The 24,376-nt window shown below is 44.1% G+C and overlaps 2 protein-coding genes across 10 annotated transcripts in view; both read right to left on the bottom strand.

The window, feature by feature from the left end:
- The window catches only part of LOC135911011 ((Lyso)-N-acylphosphatidylethanolamine lipase-like), a 91,125-nt gene extending 90,690 nt beyond the window's left edge, over positions 1-435 (bottom strand). Inside the window, exon 1 of the mRNA XM_065443078.2 lies at positions 364-435. Within this exon, the coding sequence (XP_065299150.2) occupies positions 364-420 (57 nt within the window). The 5' untranslated portion in view covers positions 421-435. The remainder of the gene's footprint in view (positions 1-363) is intronic.
- Positions 436-15,469: 15,034 nt separating this feature from the next.
- LOC135911016 ((Lyso)-N-acylphosphatidylethanolamine lipase-like) overlaps positions 15,470-24,376 on the bottom strand; it is a 146,873-nt gene continuing 137,966 nt past the window's right edge. For all 9 annotated transcript variants that reach the window (XM_065443087.2, XM_065443088.2, XM_065443091.2 and 6 more), the window contains one exon: positions 15,470-19,168. In XM_065443087.2, coding sequence (XP_065299159.1) covers positions 19,025-19,168 — 144 coding nt within the window. In that variant the 3' untranslated portion in view covers positions 15,470-19,024. The remainder of the gene's footprint in view (positions 19,169-24,376) is intronic.

Genomic DNA, 24,376 nt, shown 5'->3' with positions numbered 1-24,376 from the left:
CCGCTATAACGCTTTTGAAGTGCCAGTTGATGGCATCAAATCTCTTGCGCTCGTCGATATATAGGTGCTGCTGTATCTGTGATTAGTGAAAAGCTTTGTCTCTCATTACAGAAAGTGACCATAACGTCTTCGGTACTATCGCTTAGAATAGCCGTGCTGCCACGGTGCTGATTCGAGGCATCTTGTATTCGATTGATTTCTTTGTGCTAAATGGTGGCTCCCACGATGTGATTCTCGGCTGGGATTTTTTGTCGCGCCATCATGCCGTCATTGACTGTACACGTGCTGAGGTTCAGTTCTCCATTTTGTGCTATTTGCCATCTCACGACTTTCAAGTTCATGATATTAGCAGGATCTGCGTACCTTCAGATATTGACCTTCCTCCTCACAGTGATGTGTTTGTCCCTCTTTCATGCGCATCGCTTGCCGACGCAACGGTCGCCACCAGCCTATATCGTTGCCTTTTTTCCAGGCCACAGTCGCTGCAAGGATGACTCCCTCTCCCCAGAGAGAGAGAGAGAGAAAGTGAGAACCCTTTCATTAAAGGCAAAGATTTTATCCGGCATATGTATACGAAATGTGCTGTCTTCAGCCTTTCAACGGGTCTCGCTTACTGATAATTTGTTTGCATTAGTAATCACACATAGCTCTTGCGACAAACGAATTCATTTGGTAGGGTTGTCCCAAGCAAAGAAAAGAAAAACATGACGTTTGCTATTCAGAAATTGTAAGAAGCTTCGTTATGTATGTGCGCCCATAGAGGTGCAGTTTGTACTGTAGATAAGAGATGCTCGGGTCCGTAATATTGTTTTGTGTAATGTAACTCTTGCTGTACAAACGTTCTGAATAAAAATGGGAAATAAAGCACATTTCTCTGCCTGTTATGGTCCTGCCGAAATGCGATAGCCACGCGCGTTCTGGCTCACGTATCGCAATGGAGTAGAGTGAAACTTTAGGTACTGCTGGCATTTAATCAATACATGAACAACCACACCGCACACGAAAGTAAATTCTTATCACTAAAAGAAGGAAGCTGAAAATGATAACTGTTATAACAAAACAGACTGCAGTATAAAGCGCAACTCGAAAAATCGCGCACTCGTCGAGCGCATTGCAGACGACAAGCAGGGTGCCCCCCCCCCCCCCCACCCTCGCGCATAAACATAAGCGTTGCCATATAGCAGACTTAACTTTTTTTTTTTTTGAGAAGCATGGCCAGACGAGGAGCAGGGAGCAAACTGGCGTTCGTGACGTAATTGCCGATTACCTGGGGGTTATACCAGCTGACATAGCCGTGGCACCACCCCCTTCGACTGGCCCCTTCACGCTGGATCTCGTGTCCCCGCTTCCATGGCTTCCATAGTTCCCTTGGCTATACAGCTACGACGTTCCCCTCCCCACCCCCCTCCGCCCCCTCGACAGCACTTTGGCGGCAGCAGCGGTTGTGAAAATAGATCTTTCACTGTCTTGACGTCTTTTTTTTTTTTGCTATCTTTAAGCGCCATCGATTTTGTTTATATCGCCGCTGCTGCCGCCAAGAATGTTACCATGTCTAGTGATTCTGAATTCCTTGAGTGCAAGCAAATGGCGTTGAATTTAAATGACTTTGTAGTCTGTATAACATGCGATGCTACAAATAACGAAGGAATATATGATAAGGTGCCAGAAATTACCTTACGATCAAAAAAAGGAAACGTACATAAAAAAACATGGAGACATGCGAAATGTCAGAGATCAAAGAACCGCACTCCCCAAACTGATAGCGCGATAAAAGGACCGTCCATTGAACCAAATTTACGTGATATCGACTTCATTCTTCAGGCAATCAGCCAAAAGCTCCATGTCTTAATGCCCTTGAAAGAGACCATTTACGGCATTCAGGATTCTGTGCAATTAATGTCGTATCAGATGCACTACTTGTTCAAACGCAGAGAGCAAAACGAAGATGACATTAAGGAAATCAGAACTAAGATTGAAAAACTAGAAAGGAAGGGAGTGAACACTGAGACGCTTGCGCTTGACAGTGACGAATTGGAATGACGCAACCGACGAGCAAATTTGGAAATTCATGGCGTGAAGCAAGCCGAAAATGAAAATCTGGATGAAGTGAACGCATGGTCGATGCAAATAGATCGTGAAGCTTCGGGCGAAAAGCGGTTCAGAACAAATCGTCACCTACGTCAGCAGGGGTGGCTTTAGGCGCAGCGAGTGAAGTACTATATGTGAGGATGAAACAAACATTGAGAAAGAAAAATGCGTTTTTAATTAAAATAAGACACAGTTTGATTCATTCAAGGAAAATAAAATTAATAATCAGTTTAATATACGAGTGGCGGGGAAAGAAAAGACAACTCTATTTCACTTTATCATTATCAATAAATACCTCTTTTTCAGCGCCCACTATAAAAGTAGCGTAGACTTCACTATCACTTGTAATGCAATGTAACTCTTAAAAGTGGGCAGAAAGGTGAGCTCGTAAAGTTCACCTGTTACAATACGCCCCCCTCGCACGTTGTGTTGTTTTGCTTGTCAACGTTTGTCTGAATTTGGTGGCGCGGATGGTTTCATCATTTCTAAGCTGTTCACAAAAAAAAAAAAGTAGCGAGTTATGACCGCCATAAAATTATTTACTTTTGCTTTTACGTGCGGCTGCGCAGCCCCATGGGCTTGGCGTCCGACGATGCGGCCAGCAGTCCACACCCAAAGCTGTGCGGGGGCGTAATTTTTACACCCGTCCGGCTGACTTTTTGCTACATCGCTTTCCGCGGGGAAAACTCGAAACGGCCATCGAGTCGAATTGCGAAGCATTTGAAAAAAAAAGAACTGCTTTAACGGCAGGCCACCAAAACAAACTTCGCGCCTTCGAAAACAAAATGACTTCACTTCTGTTTTTGACGAATATGGCGTCACAAATTTTTTTTCTTCCGCCGGAAATGTTCCCTCGTAACGGAGATGACTCGAAGCCCCCAGTTTGTACACTCCTTTATATTTAAAAAAAAAATAACCGTCCGAATTATTACCCGAGTACACTCGCGCAATGACCACCTGACCGGCTCTGCTAAAGCCGCAATAACATGCCGCCAACGACACCCCTGAATGCTTCCTAACCTCTGGCTTCCCCAACACCCTCCCATACCTCTATTTTTCTTTTCTTGTTATTTATTTTTATTTTTTTCCTCTTGGGGTCCCCCCCCCCTTTTCTTCCTTTCTCTCTCCTTTTTTTTCTTTTCTTTTCTCCCCGCCTTCTCACTCTCCCGCTCTTGTCCCCTCGTCTTGGGAACCATGCTCACAGAGGTGAGGCGACAGCGCTCATTGTCTTTGAAGACTCTCCCTTCACAACCAGCCGCCACCTACAACAACTACACGTGACGTCACTGCACTAACCCTTTAAGACTAACATGCCGAGGATGACGAGGCCACCTTTGACGAAGATAGGTCCTCCTATCGAAACGTTGGCCAGCCATTCTGAGGCACCTTATCTCTGTTTATAACTTTTATACCACAGTGTGCTATTCCATCTGTGAGCCCCTTTCTTGATTTTAGGTTACCTGAGTACATAGTTTCCACAAATGACTACGAAATACTATCTGTTCGCCTGGAAAGTTTTCTTTGTGGTGTATGCTATCGACCTTCAAACGGTTGCTTAGAAAAGTTTCCTGATATGTTTCGGTCGTTGTCATATACTATGTTAAAAATCACCGCCCAAGCCTTAACTTTGCTGTAGATGTAAATATAAACATGCTTAATACTGACGACACTGTAGGAGAGCTCGATTTTGTTGAAAACTAACGGACTGTCTAGCGTTATACAAAAACCAACACGTATCACTGCTCATAAGCAGTGCTATTAGACCAATGCTATTGGACCTAGTGTTGGGCTGCTAAGCACGAGGCCGCGGGATCGAATCGCGGTCACGGCGGCCGCACTTCGATGGGGGCGAAATGCGAAAAAACCCGTGGTGCTTAGATTTAGGTGCATGTTAAAGAACTCCAGGTGGCCGAGATTTTTGGAGTCCCTCACTACGGCGTGCCTCATAATCAGATCGTGGTTTTGGCACTTACAACCCCATAATTTAATTTTAATTTTTTGAGGCCTCTCTATAACAAATATTAACGAAAGTCGTAATGCGGGAATTTCCTTTCGGATTTAGGCGACCATTTGCCAATTTTCGCCCGTTTAGCAAAACTTCATAGTATGCGAAAACGTTCGTCCCACGTCGTACCAGCGATAACCGAAAAAAAATATATTCTAGAATCAAGAGACGCACTACAAGAACTAAACTGCGCTTGCGCACTACTAAAACATAGACTACGAATCCATTTGGAAAATTTTTATTTCTACTTACAATAAATGTTTTCCTACAAAAATGACAAACCGTAAACAAAGCAGCTGAAAGCCATACATTACATACCGTATATACTCGTGTAAGGGCCGCACTTTTTATTCAGAATTTTGGCGAGGTGAGGCCCTCACATGGGACCAAACCTTTTCGTCAAACTGGTACCGGTGCAGCCTTAATTTGTGCACACCCCGGATACCCGGATGTACCATTGCATCAGAGGTCAAGGCGCAGCTCTCGCCATCTAGCAGCGGAATGCGGAAGTACGCAGCGAGCGAAAATTCGCCGATGCGCGAGCGCGGCATCGGGGTACTGAACGCGATTGCTGCTCCGTTGAAATCTTTTTCCCAAATTTTGAGCTGCCAAGTTGGAGGTGCGGCTCTTACCAGAGCCTTTACGGTATGACCTTCTTGCTAAAATAAATGCGAAAAACACACTATATAATCATTTTATTAAAAGAAAAGAACCACATGGCCCACAAGCGTTTAAAGCCTTTCGAAACCACCTGAATAAGTGGCTTCGAAAACCCAGGAGAGATCATTATACTAATAAGTTTGCTTCCGCAAATGGACGCGCAGGCATAATGGGAAAAAAGTTAACCCAGCCTATTGCGCACAAAGACTGCGCTGAGCTTACCTCGATGAAGGTGAATGATCAGAGGTGTCAGGGCAAGTGTTAGCCACTAAATTCAACAAACCTTTTGTTAGTTTTTCCAGTTTTATAAGCGCGCATAATGACCTCAGTGATGTCATCTAAGTAGAAGTGATCATTTTTACTGGTCCAGTAAATGATAATGAAGTTATGTATGTATTTCAACAAATAAATATAATACTAATGCCCGAAATATTAATGCCTCCAATTAAAAACCTAAAAAATCTGTTTTTGACGTCATCATACCATATTTAACCTACATCTTTAATTTATGCATTGCTAACGCATTCTTCCCTTCCAAATGGCAAATTGCTCGTGTCACCATAATCTTCTTTTTCTTTAAGGGCGACAAAATGATTTCGCGAACTACAGGCCCATATCTATACTTCCAACGTTTTCCAAAGTGTTCGGAAAAATAATATATCATCGTTTAAGTAAATTCGCGAAAAAAACATTTTGACGAGTGCTCAATACCGTTTTCGGCAACATACTTCAAGAGAATCTGCGCCTTTACAATAGAAAGAACGCGTCTTGAAGAGACTTGAACACAGTGAAACAAGAATAGGTATATTCTTGGATTTCACTAAGGCCGTTGACCTTCTTTATCACCACCTTCTAATTAGAAAACTTGACTGTTATGGTTTTCGAGGACTCACCGGAAACGGGCAGTTAGCCTTAACGGCTTACTATCGGAAATGCACCCAGTTAAGTGCGGAGTCCCTTAAGGGAGCATATGAGGCCCTTTTCTTTTTACCATTTTTGTTAATGATATAGTACACACCTCTTCCGCGAAATTAATAATATACGCGCTGATGACACGAGCATGCTCTTTTCCGGGAATGATTTAGGTGTCATAGTGGACACTGCGCATTACGCAACTGAAAAATTATACGAGCGAAATAAAAAAAAATGGTTTGCGTGTAAATGTTGCAAAAACAAACACGGTTATATTTAGGGCAAGGAATAAAACAATTCAACTAGCCAAAGAAATGTACTTCAGTTCTACTCCATTAGAAATTGTACTTAAATTTTCACGAAACAATGCCCTGGAATGATCACGTCGGTCACGTCGCCACTAAAATACCTCAAATCATTGGTGTCCTTTTCTGCAATGAACATTTCCTTCCCTGCGGCACCATGATGTTACCGTATCACTGACTTTTCCAGTCTCGACCTTACTATTGCCACCTAACTTGGGGAAACATGTCTGAGGAAAACTCGGCAAAGTTACATATTTTACAAAAAAATATTTCTTCGAAGTGTCGCAAACGTGCATATATTGTATCATACTAAAGAGCTTTCTCTAACATATCAAGTACTTCCGGCTCTAAATCTGTATCATTACCGCGTATGTATTGCTTTCAAACGCAAAATAACACAGAACACATCATTTTTTTGACAACTTTCTAATTTATCAACACGTGAACAGACCTACGCCACTCCGCTGCCCGATAAATGGTTCGTTCAAACATATAAAAAACAATATGGCTGGCAGAACCACCTGGGACCGCCTGGGTTAACCCCAGGGGGTCAAAATTATGCGTGAGTCCCCCATTGCTATGATGATGATGATGATTACATGCCTTCAGAACATGACCCCGAGCCACTGTGGAGGATGGGCCAGGAAGCGGCTGGTTTTACGCACAGTTAATGAAATCGGAAGAATGAACTTGAAAACTTAAACTGCGAATCAAAGATTATTTTGTTTACTCTAACTTCCCCCTCCTCGTGCATTTCCGTCCCGTCTTCCTCAGTTTCACTGCTTCCGCCGTCTCACAAATATACTTTTTTTTAAGACACACAGACTGTTAGATAGGCCCGCCGAACGCCTGCAGCCGCTGCTTGGTGCTGTTCTCCCTGGCCGTCCTTCCAGGCAAAGGGTGCTTCACCGGCGAGCGTGCAGCTATGGAATGCCGTCCGCGCTTCGTGGTATTTTCGACGCCAAAGCACCGACGACGACACCAGAGTCACCTCAAAATAATTGTCAAGCGATTATGTGTCGCGTCTTCATCTCTCCGACGACCTAGAGCTGGCGAACGAGCGAAGTTCCTTGGACCCCAAACTGCAATGGGTCGTTGGCCATGTGCGTCTCTAAACGGCGACGCCAGTCTTTGTGTGCTTCCCTCGAGGCACCAGCGCCCGCCTGTACAATGACGGGGTCAGGCACAGACTACTGACAGGCAGACAAAGAACTTCCCTTCAGGGTGACCTCGGAATTCTTTGAAAACGCGACAGTCACGCCTACAAAGAGCTAACGCTGATAATTGCCGTGGAAAAGCGTCGACGCCGGTTCCACCTGCAATGGCCTCTTCATTGCATTGAGGGCGGGTCGAAGGTTGGACACCGGAGGCGGAGCCCTGCGAGATGGGTGGGAATTTGAGAACTGTGCTGAAATTCCAATTGGCCGAGAGAAGGACACCGAATTCCTTCGTCGAGCGAGAGAGGCAAAAGAACTGCATAAAAAGCCGCAGCGAGAACGTATGAAACAAAGCCATTCCTAAGAGTTTTCAAGCCAGCGCACATTTTGCTGTCGTGTCTTGTTTCTTTTCATATTAATTTTTCTTCTCGGCTTAATGCCCACAAAAATGCCAAATTAATTAAATGCGAAACCAAGTTAATTGTTCCTTCGCCAAGCGTCCGCACTCTTCAGCATGCAACATCATCGCTTGCCGGAGAGCATTGGAGGTTTCCGGACACCGACCTGGCAGATGGAACTACAGGGCGTCTCAGAGGAAACTTCCAACCTCGGAAATCCAAAAGACCAAGAAAGGTTCGACCTAGTCCAGCAAGTGAGCAGCAAGAGCTGCCACGTCCGTGAAATATGTGACTAGCACAACATTGTATCTCTTTAGCTACCTCGAAAAGCATTTCCTAAGGGTGCTTATCTTCCGATCCTATTTATTTTTATCATCTCTCACTCCAAATAACTGATCCCGGCGATAACAGGGGCGCGGCTTTGTGCGAGCCAATGACGAAAGGAAAAATGCAAAACGAGAAAAATTGTTACGCAGTATGCGCCTGGTGTATATTTCAATCATTATCATCATCAGCCTATTTAATGTTCACTGGAGGACGAAAGACTCTCCCTGCGATCTCCAATTATTCCTGTGCTGCGCCAACCAATCCCAACTTACGCCTACGAATTTCCTAATTTCATCCCCCCACATAGTTTACTGCCATCCTCGACTCCTCTTCCATTCTCTTGGCACCCATTCTGTGACTCTAATGGTCCACCGGTTATCTAACCTACGTATTACATGTCTGTCCAGCCCCATTTTCTTAAGAAAACGGCGTTTTATGCATTGAAGCACAAAAGTAACTGGAACGCCAATGCATTTCCCCACAAAGTTCGGGAATTAATATCTCGAAACTGGTGGATCGCCTTGCGAACTACACGGCTAAAATTTGTAAGTTATAACATGGGCCACAAATTTAATTAGTTAAGAAGGTAATTAGTGAATTTTTGTTAATCAGTCAGATGTGCATTTCATTTTTCTTTATTTGCAAATAGTGTCCGCCCCTTCGAGTAGAACTAGAATTGTGCTGTCTGCCACAGGCAAGCTTTAAGAATTTTTCGAAGTGTTCGCTAAAACACCCTGTATATAGTTAAAACGGGCTTCTTCATGCGGTTCAGTTAAGGAACGCCATGGGATGACAACTGTTCACCAGCAACCATCTCTTACCACTTCAAGAGGAGGGATCAAGCAACATGATACAACCGGCACAAAAAAATATGCAAGCGCCTTTTGCTGATGTCGGCCGCCGTACGCAATCTGTTTTTCTTCGGGGCTTGTGTATGCTGTGTTGCGTAAGAGGTACCCTTACACTTCGAGATAGGATGAATGCGAAGAAGGACATTGCGCGTCTTGTGTCTCGTCAGATGATTCGTCTGGGAGTGCGTCTCGGTGGAGGTCGAAGAGATCTTCCCAGACGATGGAATTGTCGGTGGTACGAAGCAGCAATCATAAAGGTCGCTTCTCTCGTCGTGTCACCTCATGGCGATGGCAACGGCAGACGCTGTGAACGGCATTCGCAAATGTATATGAACATCTAATCAACAGAAAGTGTCGCACAGCTGGGGACAGATGCAGTTCTCTCTTAATGTCACCTGCCGCCTCTAAGTCTACCAATCAAGTAACCCGGAGACCGTTCCACGAAATTATACCAGGTACAAAAAGAAAAGATTTCCGTCGTGCACAGATGTCCCTAAATTAGTATCGCTTTAGTTTGCTTGCCCTCATGCAAGCACATTTATTACATTTGCTTTATTATCCAAGCAAGACAACATAAGGGATTCTTCTCGTTGGAATCCGAGGGGATCGATTTTTGGTTAGTTGCAATCATATGATGATAACGCACAATGAAGAATATCAAGAAACAGGCAGCATTCGTTGGAATGCGATCAAAAAGCGCTATAGAATGCCAAACTCGACGTTTAGAGGCACTCCTTCAAAAAAGATTCTTGTGGGTTAATCTGGCCATTGGAAGGAATATTTCCGATAGTCAAAGTGTGACAATATTGCGCAGACAACGTGGTAACGTTTTACAAGTTAAGGGAATCTCTTCTATTTCAACACGCAAGTTATCCCTTACATAATTTTTATAGAAAGTCTACAGACTGTCTATAGACATGTCTTGTCTATGAAGTCTATAGACATTCCTTTAGAGCAGTGTATAGACTTATGGCCTTACAGTTTTCATAGACTAGTCTATAAAAAGTCTGAGTCTATATATAGACTGTCTATAGATTACTGAAAATTCACGTTTGTAGACAATTGCCTGCAGAATGTCTATAGACATTAGTAGGCTTATACAGTTCTACTTTTGTAGACTGAAGGCTATGGAATATCTATAGACAAGTGTCTGTAGACTATCTATAGACTATTCCTATAGACCAGTCTATAGACAGTCTGTTGAGTTATGGCCTTACACTTTTTGTAGACTAGCCTATAAAATGTCGGAGTCTATACACTCTGTAGACTGTATATAGATTAATGAAAATTCTCGTTTGTAGACAAATGTCTGCAGAATGTTTATAGAGAAAAGTGTATAGGATTATACAGTTATATTTTTGTAGACTGACGTCTATAGAATGTCTATAGACAAATGTTTATAGACTATCTATAGACTTTTGCTATAGAAATTCCATAGACTTCAGTCTACAAAAATAGAATTATATATAGTTCTATTTTTGTTCTATTCTATTCTTATACTAGCCCTGACGATAAACTTTGCAATAGTGTTATTAGTAGCCGAAAAGAAATTCTTGAAAAGATAGGGGCAGTCTCGTCAAGCTTGACGACTAGATGGCCCGAACAGACTCGTATCTGAATTCTTTTGAAAGCGAACTGAAGCCGTCTTTTGTTATACAGTGCGCAATTTGGCCACTGCGAAAAGGCGGCTAAGCAAATGATCCAAGTTTATGCAGCATTGCACTCTAAAAGTGACGATCTGGAAAACCGCAGCTGGCGAAATAATTTCGTTATCTGTGGGCAGAAGGAAACAGATGAAGAAACACCAGCGTCGCTAAGAAAGCAGGTGATCGACGATGTGTTCTCTAGTAAGATGGGCATGAATGAAACCTGCGTAGGAACAATTAATCGAATCGGCACTAAAAAGCAAACCGGTAAAACTCGTTATCTTGTGGCTCTATGATTAAAATGTAAAAAACGAACTTTTCAAACATGCGCATAAACTAAAGGACTCCGGCATATCACTCAATAATGATTACTTTCAATAGGTTCGTTTAAAAAGAAAGCATCTATGGGAACACGCGAAAGTGAAAAGTGTGGGTACTCTGCTAAGCTTAACCATGATGAGCTGATTATTGATGGTGCAACATTTACATAAAACTCTGAAGCACATGAGATAGTACGATTCAGGCGAAAGTGACGAAATCGCATTGTTAAGCAAGCACATAATCTTGTCCCGTTACTAACCAACCGTCGAAGTGTAAGAAATAAGGTCGCTGAACTGGAAGGCTTGGTAAACAGCGTAGGTGCTGATATCGTTATTGGCACCGAGTCTTGGCTTGAGCCTACAAGAGCTGACCACGAGGCCTTTCCAGTGATTTCACCGCATACCGCAAGGACAGATCTCCGCATGCATGGCGGTGGTGTATTTGTGCTCGTAAAGTGCGTATACTGCAAAAATTTTGGGTCAGACCGCGTAGGACCGAACTTATCGGGGAATATAAGCGCTGGTGGCGACATCTCGTGACTCTTAGATCAGCTGCGACTGTTCGAACTATTCTCGCGTTGTAGGACTTTTGCCCTCGAGGAGAATCTAAAATACAAAACACGCTGATGATGATTACGTCTTTACCGACACGCTTACCTAAGGAGTTTAGTGGAAATGGGAACGTTTTGTTATTCGAAAGTTTAACCAGTGGCATAAATGGTTATATGTACCCATGTCTGCCGGTTTTAGCTGTATGCATCAGTAAGGCATGACGACAGGAACCGTGCATGAAGTGACGACCACCTCGTGGGATAGATACCCAATGTTTTCTGGTGGCGATGGAATATAAGCAATCATTTCACTTGTTCTGCGTGATTTGGTTACACACGGCGTCGCAAGGTGTCACCGCCAGCGATGGTGGTGATACGATAAAAATAATAATGCTTCTTACTGAGTTCGCCTAAAAGCGGCTATCTGAAGCGGCATGTAGCCGTCGATTTTTTACTCTCGTAGGTTTAAAAGTTTCTATAGTAATCACTTATACTATGGGTGGCCTTAACCTAATGTTCGAAAGTACACGATATCATATCAATTTCTTTATTGAATGTTCAACGAATCACAAGAATACTGGGCGCGTATGTGAAATTTTAATATTCTAACCTTCAATACATTTGTTCACGTTTCCATGAACAATATACGTAAAACAATGATTCGCCTATTAGCGATGTGAGCCACAGTAAATAGGGCTGCATGACGGGATACTTTGCGTCCACAGGGCTGTATTTTGTCAGGCATGTAATAAAACTGACAGAGCAAATAAACGAGGACACAAGTGTTTACGCATTACATGTACAAACACAGGACTGGCACAGTCGAGGGGATATTCTGTAAGTGTCCACCTATATTGTGGACTGTCTATTTCGGCCACCAGTGATTGGCTGGAGCTCAACCCGCGAGAAGGAAACTTCTTTTTCGCTGGCACCCTATAGTCCAGCCAACCAGCACTCCAGCAGCAGCCGAAATGAAGAGTCCACTAGGTCGACACTTACACAAAATACCCCCTGGTTAAGTTGCCGATGTAATTCTTCCTACAGATATGAACCAACCGATTACTCTCTGCCAACTTGCCCAAATCAATGTTTGTCGCTCCTTTCACGCTCTCCGCTTTCTCATCGCAAACGAAAACAATTTTCGATAATATGACAATGAAAAATTATCTCTTTTGGCAGGCACTGAGGCAAGGTGCCTCTTCAGCCCACGACGTGAGGCGTTGCGCCCGCGTCTGGATCGCCTATGCGTGCGCGGGGGGACGGCGAAACAGTGCTATAAGCTCACGAATGCACCGTGTGTCATCATACGAGTAGCGCTGCAGCTCAAGAGGCGTGCACAGGCTGCACTACTCGTATCTTATGCGGTAAGAATAGCGAATGGAAGCTTTTATCTCCACGCTAGCAAGCGATTTCGACCGCCAGTCTTGTTTTATCGTAGATAACATGAAAGACACGGCGTCCACGGAATATATCGCAAAAATGTTGCGAAATTGGCTTGTGTAAATTACATGCATTAAGAAAGTAATGTGTGTCGCTAACATTGAGGAAATAACTGTCGCACTAGATGGGAAAAATAAACAAGAAGCGGTGGTCTACAGAAATTTTTGCTTCGCCTCATTTGTGCAGCCTATCACGTCTGTATAGTCAAACCAGTTTCTTTTCTATGTTGCGTACCTGTTGCGCCTTAAATCCCAAGGAAATAGCTTAAATTCGTCAGTAAGCTGCAATCACAGAATCTGTGCTTCGGAGCACAAAAACAGCTACAATCATCTAGTCTAAGAAGATGCAGAAGGTACAAATTAGACACTGCTTATATACGCAGTGTTTCTCACAAGATGACCGGTAATTTATTATAATAATGAGACTGCAAACCAAGCGGAGCGAAACAGAGTTGTCCACTTCTCTTGTGCCCGTGTCTGCACGCCTTACCCCTTCTTTTCATTACTAATTACTTGTGAGCGTCCCCATTATATTCTACGGCAGGCTGGCAAGGTAGCATGACGTCACGGATCGAAGTGCACCGGCATTGTACTATCTAGGAGGTGTTGGCTAAGCGCCTCCACAAGCTTGCTTGTCCGCGAGGAGCTCGTAACTCGAACGACCGCTCAATGGCGTTCAATTGTACATTAACGCTTTCGCATTCACAATCATAGGAAGTGCTTAGGTGTCCTCGGTGTCGCACCTAGGGTGGCATCAGGGCGAGAAAACCACCATGCCCATCGACTGCTACGTCAGGTTGTAGAAAATTAAATTAAATTAAATTATGGGGTTTTACGTGCCAAAACCACTTTCTGATTATGAGGCACGCCGTAGTGGAGGACAACGGAAATTTCGACCACCTGGGGTTCTTTAACGTGCACCTAAATCTAAGTACATGGGTGTTTTCGCATTTCGCCACCATCGAAATGCGGCCGCCGTGGCCGGGATTCAATCCCGCGACCTTGTGCTCAGCAGCCTAACACCATAGCCACTGAGCAACCACGGCGGGTGGTTGTAGAAAATGAAGGAAAAAAGGTTTATTGACTTAGTTACACGGCTCCAGTTGCGGAAGCCCGCTCTATGCAGGAGCAAGTAAAACGTCAAAGTACACATCAGGACCCTCTGTCCTCACTCTCGAAAAGTCTCAGCTTTTAATCCCGTCGTCTTCCCTAGGCGAGTCGACTAGGGAATCTGAAGACCGTCCAGCAGCAAATCTCCATCGTCGACTCCGCTGCGATACCCCGCCCATGCTCGCAATAACCCTAGTCACTCCGCCTCCGAAGAGACTGGTTTGGAATATGTGGCAAGAAAGCAACCTGCTTCTATGATGTCGACGTTGTTCCACTCCTTTTCATCCTTCGCTCAGGCTGCCAGGTAAAGGGCGGGGTGAGGGCTTTTTTTTCTTGGGCGGGGGGGGAGTGGGGGGGGAGGTACCCATCAAGAGTTGGTGTCCACGTGGCGTTGACTTCTGGATAGGCGCTGATGGATGTGTGGTGGTTTGACTGGTGTTAAACGTCTAATTAACTGTGACTCTGAAATCCTCGTCGTTGTTCACCTCCTTTTCATCATTTGTTCGGGCTGCCAGGTAAAGGGCGGGGTGAGGGAATTTTGTGGGACCCGTCAAGAGTTGGTGTCCACGCGTCGTTGACGTGTGAATAGGCACTGATGAATCGGTGGTCGTTTGATTCGGGGAAAACGTCCAATTAACGCCTTTGTGGCGTTGAGACGTAACATAGTATTTTTTTTTTTCGAAAGCAGTCTATTAATTTTTGCTCAGACACATTTGACTAGCCACGGTCAGATGTTATGCCACAACGAATGTCGCCTCGAGAAGCTGATGCATAAATAGCAAGAGGACGTCGCCACCTGTATTTTGCTGTTGAGGAAGCTTTAGCTCTCGGGCTCCTAATAAAATATAAATACATGGGAAAGGAAAAATTATTTTCATCAGCAACAAATGCAACAAATTTGATTAGGTTCGTGGCGTTTTTAAAAAATAAAGTTATAATCCAATGACTTTAGGAATCAGATGTTTCATTTAGCCCCATGAATTATTTTTAAGAATTGTTGAAAAGTACAAAATTCGAAAAACGAAATTAACAAGTTTAAAACTGCAGCTTAGCAGTCAAAAACGGTATGACAATACTGTCATCTAAAGCATCTAAAGCGGATAAAAGTGCATCTAAAGCGGATAAAATTGATTCATTATACATGGCTCTCAAATACGCCCACAATACTTGAGTAGGGTTTTTGGAAATCCCCTGTAAACATTATAACAAATTCACATAATCTGTAACTCAATGTACCAATTCTTCTCGCTTTAGAGGCTCTAATGGATGCAGTTTACAGAACTACGACTTATATTTCTGATGCAGAGGAACAAATTTTTTAACTTCGTTCTTTTGTTTTTGTTTTTTATTTAAACTCATGAATTTTTGAAATTCTCTTTAAAAAATTTCAGACCAAAACCAAATTTCTGCTTCCCACAATCACTGGACATTGATTTTCTCTCCCAAATGCAAGACATTTCATTCATATCTATCCAGAAGCTGTCCCATGAAAGCATTTCTGCATTTTGCATGTATTTCACTAGACGCACAAGAGTTGGCCCCGAGCTAAAGCTTCCTCTTAATACCTATTCTAGACCAAAATTAAGCATTAACTGTTGATATATTCCACCTATTTCGCATTGCAGGCAAGTTTTTATTTTATTATTACCTTTGAATCTGTGTGGTCCGGCAGAAAGTGATCCCGACACCATACAACAGTATTAAAAGTCATTTATGCAATTTATTTTGGTTCAATCTCAAAGCAGTTGTTTACAGCGTCGTATGTGGAACAAACAGGGAAATTGAAGTTTTTTCCTTTGTTTATCTTTACAGGCGTGGGTAAAAACGTCAACAAAAACAAGGGCTAACAGTGTAACGCTTTACAAACGTAAAACAAAACAACAACTGAGGTCGTGATGACTATTCAACAAAGGCATCTAACAACAATCGCGCAAGTAGGTACTCATCTATGCAAACACAGGTAAGCAAGCAAGAAGACAAACAAACAAACAAACAAGGAAGCACGTTCCGCACAGCTCTCGCGTCACCCATATACTATTGTCGTACGCTACGAAACGATTGTAGCCCAAGACGTCCGTAGACGTTTATGAATGCCCTCCAGCATCGTAGGACGACACGAGTACCGCTAACCCCCGTATTTGCGAACGGATCTCGACTCGATCCCTCTTCCCCGACTTTACCGAATAAACACCCACCGGATAAAGCCCCTTAAACTTCGTGAAGTACTGCACCGCTTTGAAGAATGCCGCCTCCTCTTCGCGCACTCTGGCCTAGGCCGACGCCGCGTCGCTATTGGCCTACTAGCATCACGTGGGCCCTCGCGCCGTGCATCAGCGCCATTTTTGCTCGAGAAGCGTCTACGGAGTGGCGAGGAGCGCATGTTGGCGCCGTTGCTACGCTCGAGCAGTGTAGGCGGCGTCACGGCCGAGGAGGGAGCGTGAAAGAGAGGAGAAACGAGGAGTGAAGGAGGAGGAGGAGAGTGTCGCTACTTTACGAAGTTTAAGGGGCTTTGCCACCGGACAGAGTGCAGCGCCACCCCTCGACTGGAGGAGAAAGTGGGCAACGGCCCTTGGTGATCCCTACGACGAGGAGACGAGTGCGTTCGAGTAGACTCAGACAGCAGCATGGTTGCAAATTCTTTGCTACCCTGAAGGGCCATTGGAGCGCACTGACAACTTCTGTCGAGGGGTGGCGCCAGTATCGCGTGAGAAGAGCGGAGTAACTATTGAACATATTTTGTTAGCATGTTGCGTCATACATCTAGACGCAAATGCAAAGGAAACACTTTCGTACCCTTAAGGGAGAGGGCGTACGGATTTCTTTTGCGTGAGGATGTAGTTATCCTAGCCGAGCGTTCTCTTGTAAATATTGTAGAGAAGAGCGAGAACGAATCTGCCGGGAGGAACAGTAAGAGACGTCGATAGGTGGCGTAAAGATAAGGAAGGCACAGAATAAAAAAGAGCGTATAGCAAAATACTCAAAGGTTCGAGTGTTCGATAACACAAAGAATGGATCTTATAGGGTCAATAGCAAACGAAGTAGATAGTACTGGTTACGATGCTCAACAGATAGACGGATGGATGGTTCAATTTTAAAGCAACCACCCGTCTATCCGCTATGCCTAGATTGAGCGGATGAGCGTCCTAGAATACGGGACAAGCAAAAAAAAAAAACGACGTTAGTTTAGTGAATAGGAAAAAGAAAACTACAGTATTTTCCGACATGTTATAGTAAAGTGCGCACGTACCATTTGAATGCCAAATTAGCGGTGGTATTTTTGGCTCCACATGCACTGCCATTTAATGGGCGTGTTGGTAAACTGACTTGGAAAGCATATTTAGCGCCAGCGAACAAGGACAGAAAGGAGACGACACCACAATGCGCATTGTAGTGTCGTCTCCTTGCCGTCCTTGTTCGCTGGCGCTAAATATGCTTTCCACCTGCATGTCTTGTATCGAAAAGTGTGCAGGGAAGTGGTAAAGCAAATACTTTGCACGCTTACTTATCCTAGTTGAATGTTGATTATTAGGTTTAGGTAATTATCAAAACCACAACGCCAGTCATTATTTTATTTAATGGGCTCCTAGCCTTTCACTAGGCAACAGAAAAGCAAAGGCCAGGGATGCAACAACTTTTTTTTGTTGATAGCACATGAAACAAGAACGAATATAAAATGGTTATAAAATAAAAGGTCGTAACTCCTGCCTCGTGATCATTAGATTTGCCGCGCTGCTTCAGGTATCCAGAATTATATGTCTGGGCCATGTAATCTAAGTAAGATATTTAAGGCAGATAAGCTTTCTGTCTACCTTCTCGTCCGCCACTTCGACCTTTCGGTATAATAGTCGGCGTTTGTGTTGTGCGTTTCACCCTTACGTGTCCGTGTCTGCAAGCCTTTTTGTAATATGCATTTAAGTCAACATAACGTTTCCTGAATAACTTACGAGACGTATTATTCATAATAACATGCGACAGGAACACTGCATACTGTCGGCCAGGCTGTTTAGTGAATGATCGGTACTCAAGTAAATTTCGCTGGATTTGCATTTCCGCAAAGGCAGCCGCGCAAAGGCTGCGCAATCACTTTACGGTTAACAGGTACTACCCCTAGAGGCTGCATATCTTCTTTCTTTTTCGAAAACAGCAAGCTTTTTATTTATTTTCGATTTGGTTGAGGCACCTTCGGAAGACTTCACGATGTTTTAATTAAACTTTCATGTATATAGCTAAAGGACAGATAACGTAGAGCGAATAAAAAAAGTATGCTGACAGAAAACGCACATGAATAAACTGGATAAGGAAGGCCAAGTTTCCATAGAAATAATTCTTCCATGTTATACATTACATTCAAATATACACCTTTTCTTCCACAGAAAACGATAATAAGAGCTATCGCGAAGCCAAGTAATTAGCATAAATATCAACGTGCGACGCACTGAGCTCCTATGGCGCTAACGGTGAACCTCTGTACCGATTCGCATCGCTTCATTTGTTCACATAATCACAGCATTTGAAAATGACTTCATTCACCAGCAGATTTCCTGGCAAAGCACAGGGGCCCACCAAATACTTGCAGTTTAACGTCACATGCGAAGTCATCGTGTTAACTGCATTTCTTCTTGCTATGAATTTACACGACAGGAAAACTGCTAGGTGCTTGCATAGTTGAAAATTAAATTATGAGGTTTTACGTGCCAAAACCACTTTCTGATTATGAGGCACGCCGTAGTGGAGGGCTCCGGAAATTTCAACCACCTGGGGTTCTTTAACGTGCACCTAAATCTAAGTACACGGGTGTTTTCGCATTTCGCCCCCATCGAAATGCGGACGCCGTGTGCTTGCATAGTCGCAGATAATAGGCGCACGTGGAAAACAGGCAAGACTGAGCAGTCATGCTGAGCAACAATGTTTTCTACAGACTTAAATCTCTTCGTGCTCAAAAAGATGACTGGTCGGATTCACAAAGCTTTTCGTTCGAACGAACTGCTTGTCACTGGTCGGACCCATTGCCATACTCTCGTTCACCGTCGAGAATGGCCCGAGTCCGCTCTTGCGAGCACTTATTGAGTGCGAAAAGCTTTGCGATTCCAGGCCACAATGCCTGCCCGTCGAAGTGTCGCAGAATATCTACCCATGACTGCTGGCGTGTTGGCACGTTCAGTTCTGTTCAGAGCCTTACAGTGATGGGTCCTCCTCTGCTTGCCTATCATCACGTGGTCCCATATTAAAGATCACGCACGGCACAAGAAGCAAAACTATTCTTCTGCTTGGCGGTCCGTCGCGAAGGTGCCCGATCCGAGTTTAACACCGCTGTTGGCAAGGTCGCACACCTTGTTGACGAGTTCGTTGAACTTCTCAGGCTGGTCCATGTGCACGTTGTGACCGCAGTCATCGAACACCTGCGTCGATTTTGAAAAACCCCAAAAAAAGCGTTTTAGGTGAACGCGATAACAAAGTCGCAGTTCTAGCAACAAGTTTATGCGTCACATAACGAAAATCTGTTGCTATTCGCTACAACTCCAGGCATTCTTCTTCTGAGACGTGCCCTTTTTCATCCTTCCTCCCTAATCGCATAGTTTCCGAGGTTAATAATTAATTAACTTCAGCAAGTATCGTGCTGATACCTTTTAACGTAACAAGTACTTTACATGCAAAAATTCCGGTTGGCAGTCGGCAAGTGTCATAAGTGGTGAGCGAGTCGTTTGAAGTTATCAAGCCGAAGGTCTGACGGAAGCGAACAGATAAAACACGAAGCAGCGGGTCCAGTTGAATTAGTTGGTGCCATAGTTTATAAAAAAGACTATCCCGAAGCGTGAGATCACAGGGCCCGAAGACGCAGTACGAACGCTGACATTTCTTTGTTTTCCACAACAGAAATCCTGAATTTATAGCAACCACTACGCAAGCGCAGCATGGTTTTTTTTTTTCGTTCATGCAATACCTTGGTGTTCGCACTGACCCGGTGAAGCATCTTGTCTGACGCCTCTTATGTGTCATATGTAACACTCAGACGTGTTATCACGCAACATTTTACTTGCAATAGTAAGTTACACATAATGTTTACAGTCGTAATAGTAATCCGTATCTGCACACATTAGCTCAAGGACTCACTTGCGCCGGCTGCATACAGTATTACTGCTGTGAGATAAATCCAAACCTAATTTACTTATTTCCAGTCTTTCGAACGCGAAATATGAACAGTGGAGATATAGGGAATCCTGGCTATTCTGGTCTTCGGTGAATTTCTACCAGTTTTGTGCATCTTCATCGTTCCCAAGTGACCTGCACTCGGTTGTCCCAAATTACTACTTTTAGCAGCTCTAAGAAGTCGGCCTCTGTATCTTCATGTTTGACAATATGTCCCATAGAGACTCCCTGGCTACATTCTCGTAAGCTCCCTTATATCTACGAAACGCTATCCATAATGGTCTACTCTGAGCCATTTAAATGTCTGTTCACAGAGTTGGTTCAAAAATACTGCTCTTTAAGCGTCGACCTGTCCCTGAATCCTTTCTTTAGTTCCCCCAGTATTCCCTTTTTCTCCACCCGCGTTGACACTCGATTTTAATGGCTCGCATTGCCGTTCTTATACAGGCGGACCCAGCTAACTTTAGCCGAGCTGTTAAAAATAAAACTAGCACAATATGCAATTATGAGACCCACAGGGTTCGGTCATCAGTGCTCTTCCGCCACCAAGATCATTATTGTGAGCTAGCGAACGGACTAGTTAGAGAATAAAATTTTTTTTCTTTTTCATTCAGGGCGTGAGTTCCGACGAGAAAGCTGTTTGCGTCCAACACATCCCGTTCAATTGTTTTCATAGAGCTATGTTCTATGCACATATTTTCTTCCTGCGTTTTACTCGTAGCGCGCAAAAACATAAAAAGCTGTTACTTCTAGTGTTCGCGCATGGTTCAAGAATAAAAATTAAATTGAGGGGTTTATAACGTCCCGAAACTGGCACAGCGTGAGGCTATGAAGGACGCCGCGGTGGAGAACTTCAGATTAATTTCGCCTCATGGGGCTCTTTAAAGCGCACCTAAAAACCCGGTAAGCGAATGCTTTGCAGTCTTCCCCCTTCGAAATGCGGCCGCTGCGTCTGGAAATCGAACCCGCGACTTCGCGCTCAGCTGCTCAACGCCGTAACCTCTGAGCTACCGCGGCGAGTGGTTCCAGAATTTCCGGATGATGACAGTGACGACGACGACGACGACAATGATGATAATGATGATGATGATGATGATTATGAATATGATGATGATGATTTATTGGCATGCTCTTTGAAACGGTGCGGGGACACATCGTCACCTAGCCTGCTTGAGTCACTCAGGTATGCTATCAATGCTTTTCCTGCTAGCATTCTCGTATACATCTCTTCAGCCTCCTCTAGCTTCCTTGTACCGCTGCCTATGCCTGTAATGAATCCCGTCGTATTAGTCTCTTCCCTGTTGTTGTTGTTTTTTTCACCAATACTCTAAACGTCTCTTGCTTATCTCGACTGCTGAGCGATTGATACTTCCGTCTACATTAAATCCAAGCGCATCTGGAAGTTGTACGTTGCGCACTGGTCTCGCTGGGTGAATACCTTCGCATTCCATTAGGATGCGCCGAGTGGTCTCCGGATTTTTGCTGCAGCATGCCCATGCCTCGTCTAATTGCGAATATTAGCTCCGGCATGTTTTTGCCCTTAGGCAACCAGCTCGAGCCTCAAATAGCAAGGCACTTCCCTTCGAGTTATCGTATAGATTTTCCCTTCTAATTTCTTTTTTGTCATTCTTGTAAATCTCCATGGTCTCTTTCTTTTTTTTTGCTTCCATTCTTTGCGTCCAATTCGCCGTCTCTGTTTCTCTCACTTTCTGATGACTCCTGGTTGTCTATCTACGCTTACAATTACCCTGTACGTGGTTGCTTACTTTCTTGGCCTCTGCCTCCATTTTGTGTCCACGCTTTTTAGGCACAGATAATTGTGCACTTTAGGCGCCCATTAAGTTTGATCCATGTTCCCAAGTCTTTCTTCAGAACAAATTTTGCTCTGCGCTTCTCTACTGACTTCAAACGAGGCCCGACGCATGTCCCCTTGCACTGCCTCATTTGTGGTTTTACTGTGGGTTCCCAAAGCCAACCGGCCCACCAATTTTGGTTAACTTCCACCCCCGACAATATATCAGATCTGAAGCACAGAATGGCACTTCCGAACGGGAGCGCTGGCATCATGGCTCCTTTCCAGATTCCACGCATCCCCTCATATTTTTTGTGGCCCGAAAGTTCCCCATGTTTCATTATCATATTTATTTATTTATGCACACTTCAGCCTCAATGAGGCCATTTCAGGAGTGGGAATTACTCCCGCATTTCACTTCCCTTTTATTTTCATATTATCTTGGTGGGTGCTTGAGTAACTCTTTCCTTCGTTTATGTACATGCCAAGGTATCTATATTGCCTGACTATGGGTATGACTTCCTGTTGAATCAACACCGCGTAGTTACTCGTCTCTTCATTATATATCATAATTCTTATTTCTCTGTGCTGAATTCAAGGCCTAAATTTGTCGTTGCGTTGCCACAAATATTGGGCAGTGTCTGTAAATCTCTCGCATTAACCGCTAGTAGCACTATGTCACCCGCATACATAAGTGCAGGGACCTTCTGTTGCACCATCTGTCCATTACGCGTGTATGATACATTGAAACCTAATTGGCTGTTTTTCCAGTTGTCTTTCTATAACATAACGCATGAACAACAATGGAGACGGCGCAGCGAACTGTGCCACTAGCGCCGGGAATTTCGTTCGTGGCATAAGGTGTAGGCATCACACCGAAAAGGAATGCGGGGTGCAGCGTCTTCTCTAGGAGCTGTAAACAATCTACATTTCTTAAGGGACTTCTTGTGCGTTAAACATCAAAAAGCCTGCCATCCGCAGCCATGCTGTTCTCACGAGATCAAGGCGCAGGGAAAAGGCATTGAATGATATCAGAAGCTGCGACATCCACTGAGTTTCGGTAGTCTACAACGTAGCGACAGAAGAGTTACAATATCTATTACGTAAGCTTCTCTAATATCTCCCAGCTTTTATAACTTATCTCGCCCCAATATTGTCGTCTCTCACGACGTGTATTTCTATAGAACTGTTTGTTCAATAGCGCGTTTAGAACGCACAGCGCGTGCCACCTTTGGGATATTTCACATATAATAATAATATTTGAAGTTTTACGTGCCAAAACCACTTTCTGATTATGAGGCACGCCGTAGTGAAGGACTCCGGAAATTTTGACCACCTGGGGTTCTTTAACGTGCACCTAAATCTAAGCACACGGGTGTTTTCGCATTTCGCCCCCATCGAAATGCGGCCGCCGTGGCCGGGATTCGATCCCGCGACCTCGTGCTCAGCAGCCCAACACCATAGCCACTGAGCAACCACGGCGGGTTATTTCACATATCATTTGTTTTCTGCAGTTGAGCTGTAATTTAATATAACAATCACTGTATTCTTATTCTGAGTGGCCATTGGAGTTTGCCGTACGAGATATATTAATCACAGTAGGTAGCGTAAGTGAACGGGAGTCCCAAGAAATGCAGACCCGATTAAGCTACGGCGACTTTTGTTCTACCCATCCGAGAGAAACATCACAACACTAACATGCAGACAAAAATCAGCCACAAAAATTAGCGCAAAAGAGGCAGAGACAAACGGTGTGTCTCACGCGGGGAGCGCACCATCCTGGAGCTGATTTTAAGTATGCTTACGTTATGAATTTATCACTGACAGTACATTTATTCCTTCGCGCGCTTTTGTGTGCGCGACGAGTTTCAGTTCAAACAGTCGCTCAAGAATTTTGGATCTTTTAAGATAGTAGTAGCCACAAGCTGACCGCACCTTACGCTTGACAATTTCAATTTGTAATCTCGTCTGCTCCATGTGGCCAGGAAGCAGTATCAATGGTATCTGAAACTGGTGGCGCCGTACGACGACCACACGGTGCTTTCGATCCAGCAGTCAGCGTCAAACTTTTCTGAGCTGACAGGAGCACCGCAACACAGGGCGTAGTGAACGGAGGAAGCAGAATTTAGGCGAAAATGTGCGATTTTTTTCAGCCCGCCTTTGACATGCGAGCAACGTGCTGCTTCAACAAAAAAATAACTACACGCTTTTCTCTCTTTTTCTTTTTCTTTTTACGTGGCTGGACAGCGACGCGCTATAAAACGCGGGAGGGCGTGGAATGCTGCGCTCGTTATCAGCCTGTCTGGCTAATGCACTCGGTAATGCAGCCGCACGTGTCTAGCAGATTGAAATGCTGGCATTTTTCGCCCAGGCGGCCTACGTGATTTTTTTTTTATTGGAATGATATAAGGAGATGTTGACGCACAATTTAAGGCACCGGCTACTCTTTATCTCTTGAACTGTTCCATCATACAACATATAGGGTTCAAGATTACATATCAAATAATCTTTTCACACAGGCACCAGGACTTACCACGCAACGATTTCACAGGAAGACCATGACGTAAGAAACACACGGTACATACAAGATACAAGGTAAATGTCTCCAGAGTTATTTAGATAAATGTCTCAAAAATACAAACGGTACTGTCGCCTAATAACACAGTCT

The sequence above is a fragment of the Dermacentor albipictus genome, chromosome 1, assembly GCF_038994185.2.
Source record: "Dermacentor albipictus isolate Rhodes 1998 colony chromosome 1, USDA_Dalb.pri_finalv2, whole genome shotgun sequence".
Classification (NCBI taxonomy): Eukaryota; Metazoa; Arthropoda; class Arachnida; order Ixodida; family Ixodidae; genus Dermacentor; species Dermacentor albipictus.
The sequence above is the reverse complement of the archived record's forward strand: the minus strand, read 5'-3'. Positions and strand labels throughout refer to the sequence as shown.